The sequence below is a fragment of the Pyrus communis genome, chromosome 13 (genome assembly GCF_963583255.1).
Source record: "Pyrus communis chromosome 13, drPyrComm1.1, whole genome shotgun sequence".
In the NCBI taxonomy this organism is placed as follows: Eukaryota; Viridiplantae; Streptophyta; class Magnoliopsida; order Rosales; family Rosaceae; genus Pyrus; species Pyrus communis.
Window position 1 is genome coordinate 6,884,646 of NC_084815.1, and position 25,434 is coordinate 6,910,079.

The 25,434-nt window shown below is 39.5% G+C and overlaps 3 protein-coding genes across 5 annotated transcripts in view; 1 reads left to right on the plus strand and 2 right to left on the minus strand.

Moving 5' to 3' along the window:
• LOC137713190 (uncharacterized) overlaps window positions 1-24,861 on the minus strand; it is a 33,057-nt gene extending 8,196 nt beyond the window's left edge. Inside the window, exons 1-5 of one of the 3 annotated variants that reach the window (XM_068452458.1) lie at window positions 24,723-24,861; window positions 22,288-24,334; window positions 21,461-21,529; window positions 20,909-21,027; window positions 19,525-20,594 (exon numbers count right to left, since the gene is read on the minus strand). In XM_068452458.1, coding sequence (XP_068308559.1) covers window positions 22,394-24,322 — 1,929 coding nt within the window. In that variant the 5' untranslated portion in view covers window positions 24,323-24,334; window positions 24,723-24,861 and the 3' untranslated portion in view covers window positions 19,525-20,594; window positions 20,909-21,027; window positions 21,461-21,529; window positions 22,288-22,393. Of the gene's footprint in view, window positions 1-19,524; window positions 20,595-20,908; window positions 21,530-22,287; window positions 24,335-24,722 lie in introns of those variants that run through there. The other 2 variants (XM_068452457.1, XM_068452459.1) reach the window with 2 other exon arrangements.
• Window positions 13,830-14,756, minus strand: LOC137712158 (uncharacterized). The gene is made up of 2 exons (XM_068451287.1): window positions 14,434-14,756; window positions 13,830-14,232 (listed from the first exon to the last, which is right to left on the minus strand). Exons 1-2 carry the CDS (start codon window positions 14,754-14,756, stop codon window positions 13,830-13,832), a joined length of 726 nt encoding a protein of 241 aa, XP_068307388.1.
• Window positions 17,732-18,968, plus strand: LOC137713936 (glucan endo-1,3-beta-glucosidase, basic isoform-like). The gene is made up of 2 exons (XM_068453296.1): window positions 17,732-17,856; window positions 18,025-18,968. Exons 1-2 carry the CDS (start codon window positions 17,763-17,765, stop codon window positions 18,966-18,968), a joined length of 1,038 nt encoding a protein of 345 aa, XP_068309397.1. The 5' UTR covers window positions 17,732-17,762.
• Window positions 24,862-25,434: the final 573 nt, after the last annotated feature.

Consider the following 25,434-nt stretch of genomic DNA (forward strand, 5'->3'; position numbering starts at 1 on the left):
TTAATTCTCTTTGTTTTGTACGTATGAGAAGGGAAGAGAAGAGTGCCTAAACGTTCATACAATTCACGTTTGAGTTGTTGGAATGTTTAGGTGTTTCTTTGATTTCAAAGTTATGAGGAACTAAACCCCCTTTAGCTAGGGGGTGATTCGAAACTATGTTTATATTTGCATTTTGAATTGATTACGTTTGGTTGGAATTTCATAAGTTGTGGATTCAATTCGTTTAACTGTTTGATTGATAACTTATTTATGTATGTTCATTGAGATTGCAAGCTTAATTTTCATGCATAAATATGACGCTAGAATATAAGTGAATTTCACCTAATCGTTATGAACTTATATTCACAAGTAGTAGAGGTTGCTTATAAACAATCGCGTTAAACGAATTCTTGGCATAAGTTTCATGCGTATTCCATAGTAACGAATGCCTCGTCGATGTTTATGATTTCCGTTGAACTTAATGATCTTGGTTAAATGTCTCTATCATGCGTATTCCATAGTTAGGGACTTTGATTAAGAATAATTTGGTTGTAATGCGTATTCCATTCAATCCAACGAATTTAGGGAAATCTGAAAGTTAATCTAAGCGGATCTAATTAACTTGGAGCATTGAGTTTCACAACTTATCGAAAGACCAACTGAGAATCAATTTTGTTTGCAAGTGTAACATGCGTGGAGAAGAACCCCTTGGCTATTCCATCATCCATATTTTTATCACATTCATATTTACATTTTGCCTTTAATTATATTCTGTCTTTTTAATTTAATATCGTCCAACCACAATTCCCCCCCCTATTTTGTTAAGTCTTAATCATTCGTATTTGTTTTATTTTTGTATCTTTAAGCTTTTGGAGTCATAAACAATTGCAAATTCGTCTAAATCAAGTTCTAGCTTCTATTTGAGTCAATTTGATTGTTTTAGACAATTTGAGTTTTTCAAAGCCATTCTGAGTCATAGTAGTCTTGTTAAGATTATTTTAATTTAGTTTTTATGTTTTTAAGTCAATTTAGAAGGTTTTAGCAAGCCCTCCTAATCCCCGGTCTAGAACGATCCCTCACTTATCCATTCTACTACAATTGTCAAACGAGGGTTTAATTTGAGTGTCAAGTAATTCTCGCATCAAATTTTGGCGCCGTTGCCGGGGATTAGCAACTTTGCTAATCCTTTGTCTTTATTTTTATATTTTGTTTTTCGTGCATTCTTATTTCAAATTCTTAGTTTGTTTGTTTCCTTGTTTTTTTTTAGGTACTGTGTATGACTCGTAGCTCTCGGCCTATTATAGAGAACATCTCCGACTTTGACGGTGATTTTGAACGCACTTTGAGGAGAACGAGGAGTCAACAAGAGCCACCACAACCTCCACCACAACCTGGGCTTGAAGAAGACGAAGTAGGTGTAGAAGAAAAGCCCACGGATCAGATTTTTGAAGAAGAACAAGCCATGGCAGCAGATAATAGAACCATCAAGGAGCTTTCGGCCTCGGGTCTGGATAATGCATTGCCTCTTTGTATCCAATACCCCACGGCTGCCCAAGGCAAGACCGATGAATTTGAACTCAAATCCAGTTTGTTACACCATATTCCGAAGTTCCATGGCTTGTCTATGGAAGACCCCAACAAACACTTGAAGGAGTTCGAGGTGGTTTGTTCGAGCATGACCCCCGTCAATGTGGATGGGAGTATATTGAAGATGAAGGCCTTTCCATTTTCACTTATGGACAAGGCCAAAGATTGGCTCTACGAACTAGCCCCGGGAACTGTGACTTCGTGGGAGAGTATGAAGCGTGCTTTCTTGGAAAAATTCTTCCCTACTTCGAGAGTGATTCTCCTACGGAAGAAAATTAGTGGTATTCAACAGAATCATGGTGAGACATTCCCGGCTTATTATGAGCGCTTCAAGGGCCTTGTAGCTTCATGTCCTCAACATCAAATGAAGGAGGAACTTCTCCTTCAATATTTCTATGAGGGCCTCCTTCCTATCGAACGTCAAATGCTTGATGCATCAGCAGGAGGAGCATTGGTGGACAAAACACCAAGGGATGCCAAGGTTCTCATAGCCAACCGAGCGCTCAACGCTCAACAATATGAAGGAGTGGGCCAAAGGGAAGCCCCACGGCAACAAAGTGTAAATGAGGTGAGTGCTATTTCTGAAATTCAATCACAACTTGCTAATCTTACTTCTCTTGTTTCTCAGGTTGTGATTGGTCCAAAAGCACAAGAACACCAAGTCTGTGGCGTGTGCTCAATTCAAGGGCATCCATCCGACAAGTGCCCTCAACTAATCGAGAATGGTGGGTGGGAATCTGCCAATGCAATTGGTTTCCAAGGACAAAATCAAAACAACCCATACTCGAACACTTACAATGCCGGATGGAGGGACCATCCAAACTTCAAATGGAGGGAGCCACAACAAGCTGCCCAACAAGGAGGATTTAGGCCAAACCCCCCTGGTTTTTATTCCAAGCCGTATGCACCCCAACAATCCCAACAACCTTCGGCATCATCTCATTCAGGTACGTCTTTGGAAAGTAATCAAGCTATGCAATTACTAACCTCTATTTCGCAGGGGTTGCAAAATCAAAACAACCGGATAGAAAATAACGAGAAGGAGATGATGGATATGAAGAAACAAATAGGGCAGATTTCTGAGTTCCTTGGACAGATTAGAGAGCAAGGAAAGCTTCCTAGCTCAACCACAGTCAATCCAAAGGGAGGATTCGAATCCGCCAAGGCCATCACCCTAAGGGGTGGAAAAGAAGTTGGGACCAAGCCAAACAATCCCACATCTGCCCAGAAAGTAGATGAAGAGAAGACACAACCTGAGGCAGATCACCCTAACTCGGCCAAATCAGGTAATTTAAGTTCAAATTCATGTACTTCACGTCCTAATCTGCCCAATGTACCTTTTCCTCGTAGGTTCATGCAAGAAAAAAAGGAAGAAAGCGAGAAGGACATTCTTGAAACGTTCCGGAAGGTGCAAGTGAACATACCACTTCTCGATGCAATCAAACAGGTTCCAAAGTATGCTAAATTCCTCAAGGACCTATGCAATACAAAGAGAAGAAGGGCAAACAAAGAGGTAGTGAAGGTAAGCGAGAATGTGTCCGCTGTTTTGCAACGTAAACTGCCTACCAAGTGCAAAGACCCCGGTAGTTTCACGATTCCTTGTGTGATTGGACATAATCGTTTTGAACATGCCATGCTTGATTTAGGTGCATCCATAAATGTCATGCCTTATTCGATTTATGCATCTATGAATTTGGGTGAATTAAAACAAGATGGTGTAATTATACAATTGGCCGATCGTTCTAACGCGTATCCAAAAGGAGTTTTGGAAGATGTGCTTGTGCAGGTGAACCATTTAATTTTTCCGGCTGATTTCTACGTCCTAGACATGGAGGATTCAGCCCATTCTACATCTTTGCCGATTCTCCTTGGTAGGCCATTCATGAAGACGGCCCGAACGAAGATTGATGTATACAAAGGCACCTTGACAATGGAATTCGATGGGGAAGTGATTGATTTTAATATTTCTGAAACTATGAGATATCCCGTTGATGACCATTCTTGTTTTTCCATTGATGTTATCGATTCTTTGGCGCAGGTATACCTTGAAGAATTGAATGAGGACGCCCTGGAAACAACCATCACTAAGGCCATAGAGCGCAAAAATGAAGGATTTGGGCCAATGCAAGGCCACGGCAAGGAGGAGGAATTCTTTGCAATGGGTTCTAGTGAAGAAATAATTGAGGTTGTGGCAGCCCTTGAGTCATTACCACAACAATATGGTAAGGTTCCACTCTCACTTTCAAATTCAGTTTCCACTAAGATGCTACCTTCTGTTGTTCAGGCACCATCGCTTGAACTTAAGCCGTTGCCGGACCATTTGAAGTATGTGTTTTTGGGAAAAGGCGAAACATTGCCCGTCATCATTTCATCAAGTCTCACGGCAATGGAGGAGGAGAAGCTTGAGAGGGTGCTGCGATAGCACAAAACGGCCATAGGGTGGACTTTGGCCGACATTAAAGGAATAAGCCCTACCACATGCATGCACCGTATACTTCTTGAGGAGGGGACTAAGCCATCCCGAGAGGCTCAACGCCGTCTCAACCCTCCGATGATGGAAGTGGTGAAGAAGGAAATAATCAAGCTTTTGGATTGCGGAGTGATCTACCCTATCTCCGATAGCCGTTGGGTCTCTCCAGTTCAAGTCGTTCCCAAGAAGTCCGGAGTAACTGTTATCAAGAATGATGAGAATGAGCTCGTGCCTACACGCATTCAGACTGGATGGCGAGTATGTATCGATTACCGGAAGCTAAATGCCATGACTAGGAAAGATCACTTTCCTTTGCCATTCATCGACCAGATGCTCGAAAGGTTAGCCGGTCATGCCTTTTACTGTTTTCTTGATGGATACTCTGGATATAACCAAATTGTGATAGCCCCAGATGATCAAGAGAAGACCACATTCACATGTCCCTTTGGAACATTTGCTTATCGTCGCATGCCATTTGGCTTATGCAACGCACCGGCCACTTTCCAAAGGTGTATGGTAAGTATATTTTCCGATTTTGTTGAAAAGATCATTGAGGTTTTCATGGATGATTTCAGTGTATTTGGGAGTTCATTTGATAATTGCTTGGATAATCTGACCTTAATTTTGAAACGATGTGTTGAAACTAACCTTGTCTTGAATTGGGAGAAATGTCACTTTATGGTGAAACAAGGTATAGTTTTAGGACATATTGTTTCAGAAAAAGGAATTGAAGTAGATAAATCAAAAATAGACCTTGTACGTCACTTACCCTCTCCTACTTCGGTTAGAGAGGTACGTTCGTTTCTTGGCCATGCAGGGTTCTATAGGCGTTTTATCAAGGACTTCTCCAAGATGTCCAACCCTCTTTGCCGATTGCTTCAAAAAGATGTGCCATTCAAGTTTGATGGAGAGTGTAATTCGGCATTTAACCAACTCAAGGAGAAGCTAGTCTCGGCCCCCATTATTGTACCTCCAGATTGGAGCCTTCCGTTCGAGCTCATGTGCGATGCATCCGACTATGCATTAGGAGCTGTTCTAGGACAAAGAAGAGACAAGCGGCCGCATGTCATATACTATGCCTCTCGGACTCTCAATGATGCCCAATTGAACTACTCCACGACGGAAAAAGAACTTCTAGCTGTGGTTTTTGCTTTAGATAAATTCCGTTCATATTTAATTGGTACTAAAGTAATCGTTTATTCTGATCATGCAGCTTTGAGGTACTTGCTCACGAAAAAGGAAGCAAAGCCGAGGCTTATCCGTTGGATTCTTCTTCTTCAAGAATTTGATATTGAAATCCGGGATAAGAAAGGAAGCGAGAATGTAGTGGCTGACCATTTAAGCCGAATGATCCACGAGGAGCATGAACATGCCGTACCTATCCCTGAAACTTTTCCCGATGAGCAGCTGCTTTCCATTGAGGTAAGTGAACCATGGTATGCAGATTTAGTGAATTACTTGGTGGCTAAACAAATTCCAAATGAACTAAACAAGCACCAACGTGATAAGCTTAAAAATGATGCACGTTTCTATGTTTGGGATGACCCTTATTTGTGGAAGTATTGCTCAGATCAAATTGTACGTAGATGTGTGCATGATTCTGAATTTCACTCAATTCTAAGCTTTTGTCACACATATGCATGTGGTGGTCATTTTGGCACACAACGCACTGCCCTCAAGGTTTTAGAGTGTGGTTTTTATTGGCCGACTATATTTAGGGATGCTAGAACCTTTTGTATGTCTTGTGATCGTTGCCAACGAATGGGTAACATAGGTACCAAGGACCAAATGCCGCAAACCCCTGTCTTTAATGTTGAAATTTTTGATGTTTGGGGCATTGATTTCATGGGCCCTTTCCCTCCATCTTATGGTTTCACTTATATCTTGCTAGCCGTTGATTATGTTTCTAAATGGGTGGAAGCAAAAGCCACCCGTACTAACGATTCTAAGGTGGTTGCAGATTTCGTGAAAACTAACATTTTTGCTAGGTTTGGAATGCCGAGAGTAATCATAAGTGATGGAGGGTCTCACTTTTGCAATCGGACCATTGAGGCGTTGCTAAGAAAGTACCATGTCAACCATAAGGTCTCCACACCTTACCATCCTCAAACAAATGGCCAAGCCGAGGTGTCTAACCGAGAAATCAAACAAATTTTGGAGAAGACCGTTGGACCAACAAGGAGGGATTGGAGCTTACGTTTAGATGATGCACTGTGGGCATATCGTACGGCATACAAAACACCCATTGGGATGTCACCTTTTCGGCTCGTCTATGGTAAGCCATGTCATTTGCCCGTAGAGTTAGAGCACAAGGCACATTGGGCCGTGAAGATTTTCAACATGGACATAGATGCAGCGGGAGTTCATAGGAAGCTCCAATTGAATGAACTTGAGGAGATTCGGAATGAAGCCTATGAGAATGCCCGGATGTACAAAACCAAGACCAAAGCATTCCATGATAAAATGATTCGAACCAAGACCTTCACAGTTGGGCAGAAAGTGTTACTTTTCAACTCTCGCCTACGGTTGTTTCCTGGTAAGTTGTGTTCTAAATGGATTGGCCCGTTTGTTGTTACTAATGTTTTCCCTCATGGTGCAGTGCAAATCAAAAGTTCAAGGACGCAGCAAGAATTCAAAGTGAATGGGCATCGATTGAAGCCCTATTACGAGATGTTTGAGGAGCATGTCGTGGAGGAGGTACCCCTCCATGCCGTGGAACCTAGTCAAGCTTAAACGGAGGTACCGTCCGGCTGCAAGACGTAAAAGAAAGCGCTACTTGGGAGGCAACCCATGCATCCGAATAGAGAAGAACTTGGAAAACCCCTTTAAGAGACTTATTTTTATTCCTTTCTTTTTCTTTACTGCCTTACTTTGCTTTCTTTCTCGTATTTGTTTATTTGCTTGCTCTGTTGTGACTTTCTGCTTAAAACATTGAGGACAAGGTTTGATTTAAGTGTGGGGGGGTAAACAATTTGTATTTGCATGAATTTCGTGGGATTTATTCACCTATCACTTAGAATGTTGTTTCTTGCTGTTTTAAGCGTTTTTAGAGTGTTTTATAGTGTCTTGGTATAAAACTTCGAAAATTTGATAAAAAAAAAAAAAAAAAAAGATCTTTTGAAAAACCCAAAAATATGTGTTTTTAGAGTCATTTGAGTCATTTTGGTGTTTGTTTGTGTCTTAGCGCTACTTAGGTTGTTTAGTTGTTATTGTTTGTTTGTTTATTAATTATGTGAGTCTATGATTGTAACATTGAGAAAATGTTTGATTTATTGATAGGCACTGCTAAACAAAGAAAGATGGTGTTTCACAAAGGGTGTTTGCTTGAGGCCCCACTACGTGGCTTTACTCTTGAAGCGGAAGGCGTAGGAGCAGAAGGCATCAGAGCGGAAGGCGTAGGAACAGAAGGCGTTGGAACAGAAGGCATAGGAGCAGAAGGCATCGAAGATAGAGCATTCCAGGCCTCAATACTTGGCCAAGCGCTGGATGAGCCAGGAAAAAGTTGCCTCTGGAGGAAAGACGAGAACCTTTGACGGTCACTGTGAATCCGACCTTCAGACTCTTGCAGCTCATCAAGCTTCCTCTTCATGCCCGTCGAATAGTTGTTTGCAAGCACGTGCAAACTTCTATTCTCATACTTCAGCTGCTGGATCTCCTGCTTGAGACTTTCCACTTCTGCCATCAATGATTCCACCTGACGGGAGCGGGCAAGCAGGCGTTGGCCCATGTTGGACACAGAACTCGCACACTGAACACTAAGTGCGAGGGACTCTTGAACGGCCAGCTCATCGGACCGTCCTGACAGCAGCCTACTATCTTTCGGAGTGAGGAGGTTCCTAGCTACTATTGTAGCTGTTGTGGCGTCCTGCATCACGGAGTCTTCACCTGTGAGAGGACCGTTAGAAGAAAAGAAAGAAGGGCGCCATACGTTACCTTGACGCGGCGCGCCCGTATCACTGCTAAGGCTCAATTCCAAGCTAAGGTTCGATGAGTTTGCCATTTTTCAAAAGTGTTCAGAAAGAAGGGGTGGTTGGAGTTAATTCTCAAAGGGCCGGAGTCGATTTTTCAAGAATGGGATTTCTTCAGAGTGTATTTGTTGGGGTGATCGATAGCTCCATAAAAAGCCATGGCGACGCGTCCACCGATTCAGAGATCCGGATTTTCCTCCGCAAATTTCGACGACGCTTTCGCGGTTTTTCAGAAAACGCGTTCAGCTTTGTCAAAAGATATCTGACAAAGCTGATAACACGTGGAGGCCATCATCTCAATTACACGTCTTTAGCCGACAAGCGCAAAGTTCGGCGACACTTTCTCAGCTTTTCAGAAGACGCGTGCAGCTTTGTCAAAAGGAGCCGCATCTGCACTACCACGTGTCGTTCAGCACTCGAAGGGGCGCCTGCTCAGAAATCGAAGAGGCGTGTTCAGAGATCGAAGAGGCGCCATTATTTCAAAAAGCCGGATTTGCGGGATCAAAACGTTTGTCGACGAAGGTAAAAAGTACCACCACTTGATATTATCTCTATATATGTCGACCTTCGTCTTTTATGGCAGGGTAAACCTGAAGAAAAATGCCCAACTCTCTCTCACCTCTGAGGGCGCACTCCCAGCAAAGCCTTTTGAATTACTCAAAATTTTCTTCTTCCCCAAAGATGATACCAGATACCTGGAGTACATATGACCCAGGAGGAAATACATGCGCTGATTCCTTCACCGCTTCTTCAAAAGCAAAGGTATCTCATATCATCAAGGTCAAAAGCAAAAGTATCTCATATCATGCTCTCTCCCTGTCTTTTTCTTTGTCCTTGTTCTTACTCGCATGGCAAAGTGAAAGAAGCAATCAGCCGGCACTTGGAGTTAGTCTTCCGATCTGGAGCCAACTGCCTGGAACCTATTCCTGATTGCTTACCTAGCATTGCTCTCGAGTAGTCATCTTCAACGGTTGATACACTTCCAGAGAAGGGACCACTCCTGCACAGATTGAACAAAGAAACAGACAAAAGGGATAAGCTCAGACCTTCGGGGAAGACCAAAAGAATCCTCCAGCCCAGTAGCACAAAGGAAAATCAATGATGGGCGGAAACCAGTTCGAGAGTAAGCCTGTGGATCATCAAGATCAAGCCTCATTGCAATCAACAAAGAGAAGATGGAATTTACACTCCATAACCAGATTTGCGTCCCTAAACTCTTCTCTTTGTTAATTACATTTTGCCATGTTTAGTATGTTTAAGTGCTTTTTGTGTATTTACTTATGCTTTGTGTGAATCTATGCTTAAAACATTGAGGACAATGTTTGATTTAAGTGTGGGGGGGGGTAACTAAGTATATTTGATGCAAATTCGTTGGATTTTATCACCTATCACTTCACATGTTGTTTCTCACTGTTTTAAAACTATTTTAGTGTGTGTTGTTTTATAACTCCGAAAAGCACATAAAAATTTGAAAAATTGTTTTGAAAAGCCTAAAAAGAGTGTTTTGAGTCGTTTTTGTGAGTTTGTGTCTTAGGATACCTTCCAACACAATGTTAAGGATTTGGTTTATAATTGCATGACGGTTAGAAAGAGTTATAAACATAGAGAAAAGTTTGATTTACTCTTGGTTTATGCTTAGTTATGGTTATAATATATGACTTCACATGCAATCATAAAAGAAAAATTCGTTTTTGTAACATGCTTGAAGGAAGGAACTCAAACAAACGCTACAACCCTGTGAGACTCGAGCCATTACCTTCTTTGGAGAGTTATTTTCTGTGATTCTTTGTTTTCTAAAGTTGTTGCATGATCTCATTATTCCTTGCTTGGTTACTACTTAGAATGCAATTGTATCATGATAGAACTAAATGCTAGAACTTATATCCGTTTCATTCAAAGCATGACATTGAATTGCATAACATATATCAAGATGAAGTTGTGTAGTTGCCACCATAACCAAATAGCCTTACTTCCCATATTTCGTATTTATTGTAAGTTTTAACCCCGTTGAGCCTCGTTTAGCCTTTATTCTTTGTTAACCCACATCACCCCTTACCTAGCCTAGAGTAGGACTTTCCTATACCCTTGTTCTTAAAGGATAGTGAGCATGACTTAATTGAATTCCTTTTTATTAATATGTTGCAGAAAATAAGTGTGGGGGAAGGGATTTTTGTGTGTATGTATGTGCCTAAGTCTTAAAGGAGGCACGGGAAAAAGAAAAAAAAAAAAAAAAAAAAAAAAAAAAAAAAAAAAAAAGAAAAGAAAAGAAAAGAAAAAGAGTGAAAATAAGTGAGAATGGACTCACAAGTGTGATTGTTGATGAAAGGGCCCAAAAAGTTTGAATATGGCCCTAAGTGTTGTGACTTCCCCTTGGGTGTTCAAAGTTAACTTCTGCGTTCTAAAGGGAATTCTAAGTGCCTAATTCAATACTTTGCTCACTATTGCTTTAAGAACGTTTGTGTACTCTACCTTTCTTTGTTAAACCATTACCCTTAGCCCCGTTACCTCCCTCAACTTCTATCTTGAGTGTTATGTGTTTCAATTTGCGGAGTTTGAAATTGATATGAGCTTATGGAATCACTGGTTCTCATTCTAAGTAGTAGCATTCCATTCATGAGATCATACCTAAACATGCTTATTAACTCCAGAAATTGCTCTCTTTATGATACATATATGTGAGTGTTCGTTTTCATGTTTACATCAATCTTCTCACATATGACTAGATTAGGGTGTGTAGTTAGAAATTCTGAGTGAAAATCGAGTGCATATCTTGTAAGGAATTGAGCAAATTCTCTAAGGCATGTTACTACATTCAAAACATGGTTTTAAATGCTTAATTGTGAACTAGTATATGGTGACTATGATTAAGAATGTACTTAAGTGTGAAGATGACTAAAAATCTGTGAGAATGATGATTTTTAACATGTCATGTGCATTGGAAATCCCTAAGACGGTTGTTGGAAGGTTTAGGTTGTGTTTTACGTGTTTAGTGTCGTTTTGTTTATTTGTTTTTATTCTGTTTTGCTCGAGGACTAGCAAAAGCTAAGTGTGGGGGTATTTGATAGGAGCATATTCATGCGACTTAAATGGCTTGTTCTCGTACATTTACGTTATGTTTCTTTAGTTATTTTAGTTCTTTATGCTTCTTTTGTGTGTTTTCAGGTTCTAAGGGCTTAGGGAGCAAGAAAGTGCATTTTGAGGCCATTTGGAGCATTTTTGGGCATGGATTGGATAGCTTATCCATGGAGCCAAAGTTTGGACGAATTTGAAGGCCTTATTTTCACTTTGGACATAAAACAAAGGGCCTAGCCCATTCTCTCTTATTCTATCCCTTATAGTCATGCAAAGAACCATCCATTCCATCAAAAACAATCCATCAATTCACATGCAAAACCACCATTAACATACATGCACCCAAACAAAGCCAACCTAGCTAACCCTACATGCATTATTTATTAGCATCTTTACAAGACATTATCATTGCATAACATTCCACTTCCACCTCTTTCCAACCTAATTCACATGCATATCAACCCTACATACATTAATTAGTCATTCTTTTCATATTACACTCAAATGCATTCACATGCATTTCAAGAAGCAAAACAACAATGCCGTGAGCTTCCCTTGCATTTTCAGCTTTCCTCCTTGCATTCACATGCATAACCAACCTAGTGTCACTCCCATTCATTCCCTTTAATTATTTAGCCATTATCATACATTTATTCTCCCATAAACAACCCAACAATGCCGTGAGTTCCCACTCCCATTTCCAACTTTCCATAACTTTTCCTAGTTGTTTTATTACATACATTCCCCCTTCATTATTCCAAACACATGCACCCATAATCATTCATCCCCTCCTAGCTGCAATATTCCCTCTTTTGTTCCCCCATTTCACCTATAAATAAGCATCCAACACTCCTCAAAATTCATTCACTCTTCCATACACATTTTCAGTTACAAACACTTCCATTTTCTGTGCAGTTTTTCTCCTTCATTGCAGCCACTATCCAACCACTTCCCATCCCTCCAAAACACTTCACATAATCCCCAAAGCTCACCTTAGACCTTGTGCTACAACAACGAGGAAGAAAAGAGTGCTTAAACGTTCATACAATTCAAGTTTGAGTTGTTGGAATGTTTAGGTGTTTCTTTGATTTCAAAGTTTAAATTTAATTCTCTTTGTTTTGTACGTATGAGAAGGGAAGAGAAGAGTGCCTAAACGTTCATACAATTCACGTTTGAGTTGTTGGAATGTTTAGGTGTTTCTTTGATTTCAAAGTTATGAGGAACTAAACCCCCTTTAGCTAGGGGGTGATTCGAAACTATGTTTATATTTGCATTTTGAATTGATTACGTTTGGTTGGAATTTCATAAGTTGTGGATTCAATTCGTTTAACTGTTTGATTGATAACTTATTTATGTATGTTCATTGAGATTGCAAGCTTAATTTTCATGCATAAATATGACGCTAGAATATAAGTGAATTTCACCTAATCGTTATGAACTTATATTCACAAGTAGTAGAGGTTGCTTATAAACAATCGCGTTAAACGAATTCTTGGCATAAGTTTCATGCGTATTCCATAGTAACGAATGCCTCGTCGATGTTTATGATTTCCGTTGAACTTAATGATCTTGGTTAAATGTCTCTATCATGCGTATTCCATAGTTAGGGACTTTGATTAAGAATAATTTGGTTGTAATGCGTATTCCATTCAATCCAACGAATTTAGGGAAATCTGAAAGTTAATCTAAGCGGATCTAATTAACTTGGAGCATTGAGTTTCACAACTTATCGAAAGACCAACTGAGAATCAATTTTGTTTGCAAGTGTAACATGCGTGGAGAAGAACCCCTTGGCTATTCCATCATCCATATTTTTATCACATTCATATTTACATTTTGCCTTTAATTATATTCTGTCTTTTTAATTTAATATCGTCCAACCACAATTCCCCCCCTATTTTGTTAAGTCTTAATCATTCGTATTTGTTTTATTTTTGTATCTTTAAGCTTTTGGAGTCATAAACAATTGCAAATTCGTCTAAATCAAGTTCTAGCTTCTATTTGAGTCAATTTGATTGTTTTAGACAATTTGAGTTTTTCAAAGCCATTCTGAGTCATAGTAGTCTTGTTAAGAGTATTTTAATTTAGTTTTTATGTTTTTAAGTCAATTTAGAAGGTTTTAGCAAGCCCTCCTAATCCCCGGTCTAGAACGATCCCTCACTTATCCATTCTACTACAATTGTCAAACGAGGGTTTAATTTGAGTGTCAAGTAATTCTCGCATCACTTCACAGAATGCATTGAACTCATGTGAGGTGTACTTACCTCCCCTATCACTTCTTAGTTTTTTTATTTGGGATTCACTTTGTAATTCCACCATTGCCTTGAACTTCTTGAATATTATGAATACCTCTAAGTTGAACCTTATGAAATACACCCAACACATCCGTGAGTAGTCATTAATGAAGATTAGGAAATACCTGTTCCCACTTATTGTTGTTGTTTACATTGGTCCACACACATCTATGTGAATCAATTCGAGTGGTTTTGTTGCCCTCCAAGCCTTGCCAGCTTCAAATGGATCACTGTGATACTTGCCAAACACACATCCTTCACAGGTTTCATTGCATTGATCCATCTTTGGTATACCTTGTACCATTTCATGCTTTTGCAAATTTTGTAAGCTTGTCATGTTTAAATGACCAAGCCTGTTGTGCTATAGCTTCATAGAACCTGTCACACTTGCTTTCCTTGCCACTTTGTCTAAGTACTTCAACATAAGTGGAAAGCTTCTGTTTTTCACTTCCACTTTGGTCACCAATTTGATAAGGATCTGTCATCATAGATCTTAAGCACAGTTCCCCCAAAAAGTAGGAAATATCCATGCCCCATCATTTGACCCACATTAAGTAGGTTTTCATCCAATCCTAGCACTAGCATCACCTCCCTTATGCATCTTCTTCCTTTCTTGGTGTTGATAACCAGAGTTTCTCTTCCAGTGGCTTTGACAATGTTTCCATCTCCCATTTTCAATTTTCCAATGAAATTTGTGTCAATGTCAATGAGTAATGACTCATGTGCAGTCATGTGGTTGCTGCATCCACTGTCAATGTACCACACTTCATTGTTTTTCTCCACTTTTGCACTAAAGGCACATAACACATTTGCTTCTTCCTCCACTTGATTTGCGTGGTTTACTTGCTGCACATTCTTTGATCTGCAGTTCTTCATAATGTGCCCAAACTTGTTGCATTTGTGGCACCTAGGCTTGTCTTTGAACCAACACTTTCCAAGATGAAATTTATCACAGTGTTTGCATTGTTGTTTGGTTCTTGGACCTGCATTAATGTTGTTACCTTGGTTAGGTCTAGAGTTATGATACCCTTTTCCTTCCCATTTCTTGTTCTTGCCCTTCTACTGTGGTTTCTGATTGCTTGCACTGGCTTGGCTACTAGATCCAATATTGAGTGATTGAAAGGCTTTCTCAGGTGCAAAATCAGCATGCCGCTTAAGTCTTTGGTCAAAAGCTCTTAAAGATGCCATCACATCTTGCACACTGAGAGTTTCAGTGTCTTTGGTTTCTTCAATAACACTCACTATTGAATCATAGGGTTTAGTCAAACTAATCAACAGTTTCTGGACAATTCTTTCATTAGGCAGTTCCTCACCATATGTTTTCATCTTTTTTATAACATCAAACAACCTAGTGAAGTAGTCTTTTAACAACTCATTTTCCTTCATTCTTATATACTCGAAATCTCTTCTAAGGGACTGAAGTTTTACCTTTCTGACTTTAGTGTCTCCTTTATACTCTTATTGTAAAACTTCCCAAGCTCCCTTAGCAGTCTCTTCATTTGTTATCCTCAGGAAAATGGTGTCTGAGACAGCACCTTGAATGATTCCAAGTGCTCTAGCATCCTCCATCCGATTCTGCTTCAGTGTTTTGAATTGTGTTTTTGTGAGATCTTCCTCTAGAGCATCGATCTCCATCTCAGGTAGTTCATAACCGTGTTGAACCATATCCCATAGATTATCATAGGATTTGAAAATGGTTGTCATTCTTATTCTCCAAAAATCATAATTATCCCCATCAAAGACTAGAGCTTTTAGCTCACTGCTACTGCTGGATCCCTTCATTTTTAGAATTGTTTATTGGTTGTTGTTATTGAGGACACTTCGTTGGTGCTCCCAAGAGTCTTAACTTGCACATATTACGACCAGAAGGTTTTTTTAGATCAGAAACTGAGCTCTGAGGCCATGTTAACGTTTGTTTGTTGAATAGTTTTGGATCCGTTTCTTGGGGGTAGAATGGCAGAGAAAATGAGAGGATTTGGAGTGTGTTTTTCAACTTCAAGGTTGTGCAGAAAAAATGCAGCAGCCATACTTCATTAAGTAGTGAGAAATGTGTAAGGGTATGGTACATTTCCATCACCCATACTTGTGTAAAAGAGTTGGTGATTAGACAATATCAAACACTAAAATTACCTTACTACTCCAGATTAAATCCTAGCCCTTCATTGGGATTTAAGTGATCTAATCTGGAGTGTACATTTGTCACTCACACAATTAAACAAAAAACTAGCCGTTGGAAGCCAACCCTTCATTTCTTTTTCTTCCTTCTTCGACGCAGACAACATCCTTTGCTTAGGAGCACTTTGCTACCTTCGACCCCTCGACTCCAAAAGCTGGTTAGCTCCCAACACTTTGAAAAGGTTTGGAGCCTCATCACTAGAGAGCTTCCTAGAAGGAATTTGGTGTGATGCCAACCTAACATCACTCTTTTCTAGCAACCTAACAGCATGAGACCCGATCTCCCTTCTCTTAAAAGCTACCTTGAATCCATTGAACTTCTCAAGATACCCTATACTCATACCATGCATCTCACTATAAGTTGTCAAAAACACAACTAAGTCATAACACTGTTTGTCTTTAATGGACAAGTTTCTTCCCTCTGCATCCAAAACCGTTCCACTATAAAGTGCCCACACCGACCCCTTCTTCGGATAAATGCAATAAATCTCTCTTGCCACCCTTTCACAATCCACAAGATGACAAAATATATTAAATGAATTAATAGAAGTCTTCCTCGAAACTTTGAACCTCCCACAAGACACATGGAATCCCATTTTCTCCAAGTAGGCAAGCCACTCATAACCATTATTCTAAAGATCTAACCAACTCATTTTCATCTCAAAAGGTTAGACGGATACAACTTCATCAATTAAACCATAATGTCAGACTGTTTTGGAGGAGGTGGCTTCCTAACTTCCCCCAGAGAACCCAATTGAGGAGGTGTTTCCCCCTGAGGATGCGGGTTTTTAGATCATGACGGACACAATCGATCAGACCCTCGATCGTAGGTAGGGGAGTGTTCACCAGGGGCTTGGGAAAGCCCGCCTTCAGCACTTGTCTGCCTCATCTTCTAGACAGAGAACAGAAGAGGTCGAATCATTGACATCTAAAGTGGTGGACCTAAAGGAGCAGATTGCTGCCCAATAGTCTCAGCTTGTGGCCCAAAGCAGTTTGATGAACCAAATTCGTCTCGCCCTTCAAATCTCTAACATTCGGTTCCTCGACATTGAACCACCTCCAGCTATGATTTCCTAGGCCCCAACGCAGCAGCAACACCACCAACATGCAATTGTGACGCCGACGACTACATATTCTAGTTTTCTTTTAAATTGTTTTCAAGTTTTGAAATATTGCTTTCCATTGTATGCACAATTTCAATAATTTTTTTAATTCAATATTCTTCTTTACATCTTCTGTTTTTAATTTCATTAAATTAATCTATACATAAAACAATATTATCAACATTTAAAAGGAAAAAATAATAAAAAAAATAATTATTATTTAAAAAATAATAATTTTAAAATCTTACTGCGATGGCCTTATGTCTGACACATAAGGGTTTGGGGGTCGAACCCCAGTTTCATCGCTTAGAGTGTAATGCGCAATGAACACTCATTCGTTGTTCTTCATTTCACGCAATGACCACCAAATTTGTCGCGCAACATTCATTTCGCGTGACAAAGCACTTTCGTCCGTCTCGCAATGTCTGATGTCACGAGCTTTGTGTGACAGAATTTGCACGACGCCCTCTTCGCTGCCCAATGTTTTCGACGACCATATTTACCTTTGCGCGACGGTTGTCTCTTCGTCACCCAAGCAGTTACGCTTAGTAGTGTTTGTTAAAAATAAAAGAAATAAAAAAACCTAGACTACAATCTCATGGGGCACTATACTACGTAGAAGGAATATCTAAAAGTTTTGTTCCTTCTATGTTCTTCATGGGAGTGTATGTTTATTATTTTAGAAAATTACATTTTTTTTTATATGGAATTTTACATACCAAGAGTTGCATTGCCAGAGAAAGCGAATGGGAACAAAATTAAAAGGGTAAATTACATTTTACCCCACTCTATTTATCACAATTATACTAACCATTTTTTGTTACACAAATCCACTAAAAACGCATTAGCCTCAACCCACCAACCAAATGAAGAAATAGTCATTCCATGAATAGGAAAAAAATACAACAAACAAAAAACGAAAGATATGCATCATAAAAAATGGAATAGATAAACAAATAGTTAAGGTTGTTTCATGTTAGTTAATGTGCTTTACTATTCTTAATCATACATTCTTCTTTTTTATCTCTATAAATTAAAGAGCAAGGAGCGACATTGAGGAGAACACAAATAATATAATTTATTTCTTAATTTGGATATAAATATTTTTCTTGTCATGGCTAAATCCAGTTCATCAACGGGTAGAGGATCTTATATGATTTCCATGGTACTTGTACTAGGGCAACTGATGGCTACCTTTGAAACTACAGGTATCTCTCTCTTTCCATCTCTCATACTTCAAAACTAGGGTTCTATATATGGCAGTCGACGTAAGTAAGATTGTTTTTACGACTTGTTTTAAGGCACTACTTGTTATCAATTAGGAACATCATGTTATCCCATAAAAACAATAATATTTTTTGATCTTTCAAATCTAGGTGCCCAAATTGGTGTATGTAATGGAATGATTGGCGATGACCTACCAACCCAAGCAGAAGTTATTGCTCTCTACAAAACATATAAAATCCAGAGAATGAGACTCTATGATCCAAACCAAGCTGCTTTGGGTGCCCTTAGAGGCTCTAATATTGAGCTCTTGCTAGGCGTGCCAAATGACAACCTTCAAAACCTTGCTTCAAGCCAAGCCAATGCAAACACATGGGTGCAAAGCAATGTGAGAAACTTTGCCAATGTAAGATTCAAATACATTGCGGTAGGAAATGAAGTAAAGCCCTCAGACTCCTTTGCCCGATTTCTGGTCCCAGCAATGCGAAATATTGAAAAGGCGATTTCTCTTGCTGGCCTTGCCAAACAAATTAAAATCTCCACTGCCATAGACACTGGAGTACTTGGAGAAGCCTATCCTCCGTCAAATGGCTCATTCAAGCCTGAATATAGCTCACTTTTGCAACCCATTATCCGTTTCCTGGTGAATCACGAATCGCCATTACTTGTTAACTTGTACCCGTATTTTAGTTACAGCAGCAACGCTCGTGATATTCGTCTTGATTATGCTCTTTTCATAGCTCCATCAATTGTGGTACAAGATGGAAAATTTGGTTATAATAATCTTTTTGATGCCATTTTGGATGGTGTTTATGCTGCCCTTGAGAAGGTTGGAGGAGGGTCCTTGGAAATTGTTGTATCAGAGACGGGTTGGCCATCAGCTGGTGGAACAGAAACTACAATTGATAATGCAAACACATATTACTCACACTTGATTCAACATGTGAAGGGAGGGACTCCAAGAAGGCCAGGAAAACCCATAGAAACTTATATCTTTGCCATGTTTGATGAGAATCAAAAGACACCAGAACTTGAGAAACATTGGGGGGTTTTTTCTCCCAAAAAGCAGCCTAAATACCCAATTATTTTCAATTGACCATAGCTACGTAAATGTACATTATGACAATAAAGAGTTACCATGTATCATGTACCCAAAAAGCGGTTATGTACGACCAAATAGTTTCATAAGATTATCAAATTCTCTATAATTTAGTATGTCGTGTTTAATTATATGATAATCAATACATTAAAACTGTCAATATAATATAGGGTTGTTAAATTTCTAGAACTAATCTTATGCCCAGGCTCATTCTATTTCTTAACGAAATACTACTTTTCTTGATACACTTGATGTCATTGTTAATTATGTTCAGTCATAGAGATAGATGCCACCTCTCTTCATATCACATTGTTTTAGTTGATATTTATATCTACCAGAAAACATGGATTAGGTGACAAAATTATTTGTGATGCTCAAAAATTCATCACTTTAGGGTAAAATAAGTGATGGATTTCGAAAAAAAAAAGCGTCACATAAAGAGTTCCCCAGTTGAAGAATTTTTTTCTAAAATTTTGTTCGTCGCATATAATTCAAATTTGTGACAAATTGGTGCGCTAGAAACTTTTATGCCCAATTAATTGTCAATGGGTGATGAAAGTAGAGGATTTGCCACATAACACAAAACTATTGCGCTAGAATAAAAAATAAAAAATAAAAAAATAAAAAACTGATGTAAATAAAATAAAAAACCCCCAAATCATCAAAACACTCTTTCGTCTCACTCTTCCTTTCCTGGTGGTTGCCACTGGCGGCGCCACCACTTCTCCTTCGTCCCACTCTCCACCGCTCGCTCTTTACCTAACACCACCCAAATTTCGGAAAGAATTATATGGCTCCTCTGGTGGTTCCTTAATGATGCAAGGACCTCGGTCAAAATATTTAAATTTCAACAAATAATGACGACTCAAATGGCGAAATCTACACACATCTGGTCCAAAAACTGGTTAAACAGCCCCAGAAATGACTAGAGGAAAACAAGCCTAGCAAACCCCTAGGGGGAAACGCTCTCCAAGTTGGATCGTTTTGAGTGTTGAAAGAATGAAATTCTACCATCAAGGTCCCTGTAAATTGGTTATACGATAAACGGTATTTTAGCAATACTTGTGGGTGGGAAAATGGGTGTTACTCTATCAAGTGAGAGACTTTAAGGTGAGTGGAGAAATAAGACAAGTACTGGGCGGCAATAGAAGCAGTGATTAATTTTCCGACAACAAACTCCCTACAGCAGCCCGCTAACAAATGTGTAAAAATTCATCTCCTTGTTCGAACCAAATGTATTATAAGCAGACGTCCACCACGCGCTGCCGTTACTGCCCGGGAGGTCACGACATGAGCAAGTTGAAACCAGCATGACAAGAATCATCTTGAACTTGGGATCCCGCAGCTGCAATCGTCATTTCCCCTAGAGTCGCGGGCACGAAAAGTGCCATTACCATTGTGTGATACCCTCATTGGGGGTGCACTCTACAGTTTCACTAGTGAACTTTTCGGAGGCGGGGGAACATCCGGTTTGGCCCCAAAAGTGGCCTCTCCATGGATTCCGAGTGCCCGCATATCTGCTACCTTGGGGATATAACTTGAAACCTGAAGCTGGTTAGGGTTCCAGGCCAAACCACGTAGGGGAAGCAGTTTGAGATACGAATTTCGTTGCATGTGCACCACCTGTTTGCAAAGTAAGTAACCAACAATTGAACTCATTTGCAAAGACCGTATTTTTTTATCATATTAGTTAAATCACTTGATGTGTCAGTCGATATGCACATAGTTATTACATTAGTTATTGATAATTATTAATATTAATTAATCAACTGCCAATCATACGAATAATTAGTTAGGTTTGTGATTTTCACGTTCTCATTTTATCCTTCTGTACTTTTCCCTTAGTTTTTGCCCTTTTGATTCTCTTATGATTTATGCAGTCTCGAGGGTAGAAAAAAGGAGTGCATGAAGAAAATGAGAGCGGGAATATCACGTACCATTAGTTAGTGTAGTCACAAGGTCAGACTCAGGTACATACGGCGACAAGAAACCAAACACAATCAAGTCATGCTGACGAACCCAATATCATATTTGCATCCAAATCAGTAAATAGAGCCTATATTGGCCGACAAAAACAATCTAATTCAGCAAAATTTGTACTAGAAATTTAGCACCGGTAATGAAAGGAAAAACAGAAACGAGAACTGTAATCAGTAGCTCTGAAATTGCAGGAGCACAGAAGTACAGTACGTACTCAAAAGAATTAGGCTGTTAGATTTCTTTCACTTTCCCAGCAGCCAATGGGTGCTAGGGTTTCAAACTAATAGTCAATCAGCCTAAGCTCTCTAATTGACATAATATCGAATTCTCACTTTTTTGGGGTCGAATAAGAATGCTAACTTAGTATTTGAACAAATAATCGACTAATGGCTTGGCACAAACTCTCATTGAGGGAGACAAATGAGAACGAATCCCCATTTGCATCACCAAGCCATATTCAAATCTGCAAAACATCAGAACTCAACCAATAAATGGAGAACCGGGGTTACCATTTTCTGCTACTCTGTTGCTATCTTGACTAGCACTCCGCACTCTCCATCCCACGACTGAAATTTCATCTGTACGAAAGAAGCAGAAACAAGTAAAAAATTGTTCTACTTCCAAATTAATCGGGCCAACGAAAAAGGATTTACAACACTAAGTAGCTACAGTACAACTTATCCTGATTCCTGCACATAAAGCTTTTGCAATACGAACAAAATAATAAATAACTGTTCTCCCTCGGCCTGATAAAAAACAAAAACAAAATATGACGATAAATATGTGAGAAACCAACCAACTAATATATGGCATGACTCAAGGAAATGTTTAGTCCAAAAACAAATCAGCTCTGAACTTCTAAAGTGATACAATGACATAACCCAAAAACACCACTTCTATTGAAAACGAGGTTTGAAAGGGAAAAGGTTTCCAAAATCTAGATAGGGTTATAAAGTATCCATCTACTCTGCATAAATCATAAATATCAAATATTTGAAAGATTAATATAAACCAATACATAGGTATGCACATGTCAAGAAAATCAATCGTCTTCTTCCAATCAAGATTTATGAAAGCATCACATAATCTAAATACTGAAGCTTTTTAAAAATTCAGTTTTTTAAAAGCTGGGTGAAAAGAAAATAAGGGCCTGTTTCTACAAGAGAAGAGAAGAACACAAAAACCGCTGCTTCACATTATTTAGTACAGATGCATTTTCTTTTGATTGTAAACCAGCATTTAATCCACTTCCAATAAAAAATTGGAAGATTATATATAGTCAGCAACTGATTAGATTGTAGTTCAACAGCAGTACCCTCATTTGCTACAAAATTACCTCAGTAGGGTACTGCATGAACAGTAGCATATTGCACTTTGAACCCGAAACCAGAGAAGGAAAGGCTACATAAAGAGCTCTCTGCTTTCCAAACAATATGCTAAACCTATCTTCTCAACCCAAAAGTAAGTAAATCCGGAGGAAGAGAAGCAGGATCAAGTTCCAAGCAGTCTTTGAAAAGATTTGGAGCCTCATCACCAGAGAGCTTCCTAAAAGGAATTTGGTGTGAGGCCAACCTAACATCACTCTTTTCTAGCAACCTAACAGCATGAGACCCGATCTCCCTTCGCTTAAAAACTGTCTTGAACCCATCGACCTTCTCAAGATACCCTATACTCATACCATTCATCTCACTATAAGCTGTCAGAAACACAACTATGTCATAACAACGCTTGTCTTTCCTGGACAAGTTTCTTCCCTCTGCATCGAAAGCTGTTTCACTATAAAGCGCCCACACTGACCCCTTCTTCGGATATATACAATAAATCTCTCTTGCCACCCTTTCACAATCCACAAGATGAGAAAATATATTAAATGAATTAATGGAAGTCTTCCTGGAAACTTTGAACCTCCCACAAGACACATGGAATCCCATTTTCTCCGAGCAGGCAAGCCACTCATAACCATTATTCTGAAGATCCAACCAACTCATTTTCACCTTAAAAGGTTTGACAGATACAACTTCATCAATCAAACCATAATGCCTTGGCATTCCATCGTCATCATCGTATATAGCCCACACCTGTCCTTTCTCAAAACTCCTCCCTACTCTATCTTTATCAAAAACGTAAAAATCTGATTCCTCCACCACCATAATTTCCAGATTCCCACTCTTAGACCCCCTGCTGCTCTTCTCTATTGACAAGCCATTGCTTTTATCACTTTCCAAATCCTTCTTTGAAACAGTGCGTTTCTCAACATCTAAATTCTTACCCTTCTTTAATTTGTCATGGCTCAGCCTCTCTCTCTTCTCTTTCTTATCTCTTTCATCATTCTTGTCCTTCAGCTTCATCTTCATCTTCATCTTCATCTTCTCCTTTTGAGCCTTTTGCTTCATTTCCGCCAATGTCATCATTTCATCACTGGTTTTTGCCTTCTTCGGTTTAGACCTCTCCATCACCTCTCCAACACTACTCATTCTCCTCCTCAACCTCCAACCACTCAGTTCACCAGCATCACCACCTTGATTGCCCAAACTCCCAGTACCCACTTCACCTTTCTTCTCCCAAACACCACTTTTCTTTTTCCCAGCGCTCACTTGACTGTCCAAATCACCAGTACCCACTTCACCCTTCCTCTGCAAAACACCACTTTTCCTTTTCCCACCAGTACCGCCATTTATTTCACCACTGTCACTCACTCTCCTACCCAATCCTTCACTACTCATTCCCCCTTTTGATGCCAAATTCTCTTTCCTTAACCTCTCACTAGTCCTAACCTTGAAATTCTCACCATTTTCAACCTCCAGAGCCTTAAAGCTCTTCTTACAACTTGGGCAAACCAAATTATGCCCCAAATACCTCCTTTCAAACTGGTGCAAAAGCCGGCATGTTGAACAGGCTGTCCAAAAGGTGTCACTTTCCACCACCATACTAGAACCTAAACCCCCAACACCACTCTCTTTAATTTTCCCATCCTGAATCTTTATCCTGAGCTTCATATCATACTCCTTCCTCCTAAGCTTGTCAGAAAGGAATCGAACGGCCTCGTTGACCAGTTTGAAAGCCTCTTCGGAACCAGCATGAGGATTCTTGTCAGGGTGGAGAAGAAACGCGAGCTTCTTGTAGTTCTTCTTAATGGTGTTGGTGTGAGCAAAGGGCTCCACCTGCAGGACCTTGTACCAGTCAGGATTGGGACTTTTGGAGGCTGTACAGATGATCTTTAAGGCGGTGACCATGGAAGAGATGCCTTCCAAGCTTGGGCTCAGGCGCTCAGCACGTTTTGCATATTTGAGGGCTGATATGACATTGGAGTCTTTGTATTTGGCCTCTGCTACAGATTTCAGCCGCCGAGCTTCTTGCTCTGGTTCTTCCATTTCCTTTACTTTCTGTAAAATTAGTTTGCCAGGGATTTCACGGAGAGAGCACATAGATATATATACATAATTAGACGCACTGATTAGTAATAACCAACTAACTCAAGCAGCTCGAACGCACTAACATATTTGGTCAGCGTAATCACCAAACATCAGTGACATTTCGTGATCATGCTTTGTGTGCATAAATGTAAAGGTCACAAATAAAGATGAAGCTAAATTCAATTCCGTATAATTCCGTGACCGGATATTCATTAGTTACAACATTCTTCATATCCATTACACATCAGTAACTTTCACACTTGCAAATAAAATGATGGAGAGTTAAATAACCATTTTCAAACTCGCTCACAATTCGGTGTGCTTAAACCGGAATGAAAATTGAACAACAAAATCATACCTTGTCTTTTCTTAGGGCTTATTGAAATTGTGGGAAATTGGAGTGACAAGGTTGAGGGAATTTGGGTATGGATTTTTAGGGTTAGGGTTTGGGTCTGGGAATTGAGCGGGTGACACACTGAGAGACGATTGAGGGCAACGAATACTTTCTAGCGCTGGTTTGGTAATTGCAACTGCCGCGCGGAGGATAAAAGAAAAAAATTAAAAAAAAAAAAAGCACCGTCTTTTGAGTAAAAGCTGCTTTCGAAAAAATATATTTGTCATGTTTTTGACAAACGATATTCTCTTCACTAAGAGGAAAAAATATGATTCAAATTCGTTTTTACCAAGAATCGAATCTAAATTTTTTTATTTATATGTGAAGAGAAATATCAATAGACCGTAATACTAAGTAGTACAATATCGTCATTTTAGCCTTTAGAACTCGATTTTCGCTCCATTTCGGAGAAATTCCGTCTTAAAGACCTTAAATATAAGGGTAACATAATAATTTCGTCCTACATGGCACCATTGGACTAAAATCTTTTTCGCTTTGCCCGAAACATGGGCGGCACGTCACATGTCTCTCCCTATGTAGAGCCTATGTAAGGCTAAGTGCATTTGTTTGACCTCATTAACTGGAATTGGACTGAATTGGACTAGACTACTTAGAGCATCTCCAGTGAGGGTCTCTATTTGTGGTTGGAAAAGTGGTTGATATAGCTCATTTTAAA

Bases quoted from the DNA above. Each gene is read 5' to 3' on its own strand.
- LOC137712158 (XM_068451287.1), bottom strand. From the start codon at position 14,756: ATGAAGGAAAATGAGTTGTTAAAAGACTACTTCACTAGGTTGTTTGAT. The intron at 14,233-14,433 runs GTAGAAGGGCAA...GAAGAACTGCAG, and splicing joins GCAAGCAATCAGAAACCACA to ATCAAAGAATGTGCAGCAAG.
- LOC137713936 (XM_068453296.1), top strand. From the start codon at position 17,763: ATGGCTAAATCCAGTTCATCAACGGGTAGAGGATCTTATATGATTTCC. The intron at 17,857-18,024 runs GTATCTCTCTCT...TTTCAAATCTAG, and splicing joins GGCTACCTTTGAAACTACAG to GTGCCCAAATTGGTGTATGT.